Genomic DNA, 1,393 nt, shown 5'->3' on the forward strand with positions numbered 1-1,393 from the left:
CAGCCAAACCGGGTGAGGATGGCACAGCGGAGCGCCTCGCCTCGCCTCTCTGCCAGGGACCTCCGGAGAGTGCTTGTGCTTGAAGGACTTTTTATAGAGCTGCTGTCAGAACAGGGAGAGAGAGAGTTTCACTGGGACCGACCTGATAAACGAGGCGGCGTGTAGGTGTGCGAGGGACGTGTGCGGCAAGCGGCTGCTTGCAGCTGGAGCCAGGCGTCAACAGGGCCAGGCTGATCTTTATCCAGGACTCTTATCTCCTGCGCTGGCGAATTTTTCCCTGCCGTGTCAGTTCTCACCGGCAGAGCAGGAGCACTGGAGACACCTTTCTGCACAGCGGCCTGCTGCTGCCAGCGCTGCCCGGCCGCCGGTGCGGAGCCAGCTCACCCCGTGCCAGCCACCGGCTCTGTCTGCCCAGCGAGCAGGACCCGGGGCTCCCGCCCGCAGCGTCAGCCCCAGCGCCGTCCCCCCGCGCACTGAGTCACGCGTGACTCACTGCAAACTTGGATGCGAGCGCAAAGTGTGCATTTGCAAATTGGCTGGTGAGGCACTGCTCTGCAATGTAGGTGGGATGTATTACATCCTCCAGCAGCCGAGCTGTGCTCTTTTTCCCTCCTCCCTCTCCCTGCGTGCAGGATAGCTGTGGGAGCCCAGGGTTCTGGTGCGGCTCTCGCGGGCGCAGGACAGCGGCTCAGCCCGCTCCGGTGGATGTGGCACGTGGACGGCTCCAGCCCCGCTCCTGACGGAGCCCTGCACTGAAGATGGATGATTTAGCTCTCCTTGACCTGTTGGAGTGTCCTGTGTGCTTTGAAAAGCTCGATGCCACAGCGAAGGTGCTGCCTTGCCAGCACACTTTCTGCAAGCCCTGTCTGCAGAGGATCCTGAAATCCCAGAAGGAGCTCAGGTGCCCCGAGTGCAGGACCCTCGTCCTCTGTGGCATCGAGCAGCTGCCCTCCAACCTGCTCCTCATTCGCCTCCTGGATGGAGTCAGGTGCGGACAAAACGTGAGCAGGTTTGGCTCGATCCAGAGGTCAGGGGTCCTGTCCTCCCCTGCCTCCATCCGGAGAGTCCCCAGGGGGCTGCACCTCCATCAGCACCGGCTGGCGACAAATCCCAGGATCCACATGGAAGGGGTAAGGAGGCTCCACGTTCTTTACTCTGTCAGCATAGAAAGCTTGTTCTCGGGTGCCAAGAGCCAGGAAACTTTCCTGTTAGCAGTATTGCAGAAATGTCTGAAGTAAGAGAGATCGTTTCGTTTGCAAATCTGGCTGCTGTTTCCTTGTGGTATTCGGCTATTTCAGTTCATCACAACAGGAACCGCACTGACTCTCAGGCTGAGCCCAAACCAGCTCGCCCTTCTCCTTACAAACACTTCACAGCAGCTGCTGTCTTTCCC

The 1,393-nt window shown here is 59.8% G+C and overlaps 1 protein-coding gene across 1 annotated transcript in view; it reads left to right on the plus strand.

Moving 5' to 3' along the window:
* Positions 1-758: 758 nt before the first annotated feature.
* Positions 759-1,393, plus strand: part of SH3RF2 (SH3 domain containing ring finger 2) — a gene marked incomplete at its 3' end in the record, with an annotated part of 30,288 nt that continues 29,653 nt past the window's right edge. The window contains exon 1 of the mRNA XM_010164658.1: positions 759-1,130. Within this exon, the coding sequence (XP_010162960.1) occupies positions 759-1,130 (372 nt within the window). The remainder of the gene's footprint in view (positions 1,131-1,393) is intronic.

This window comes from Antrostomus carolinensis, unplaced genomic scaffold, assembly GCF_000700745.2.
Source record: "Antrostomus carolinensis isolate BGI_N321 unplaced genomic scaffold, ASM70074v2 scaffold28783, whole genome shotgun sequence".
NCBI lineage: Eukaryota > Metazoa > Chordata > Aves > Caprimulgiformes > Caprimulgidae > Antrostomus > Antrostomus carolinensis.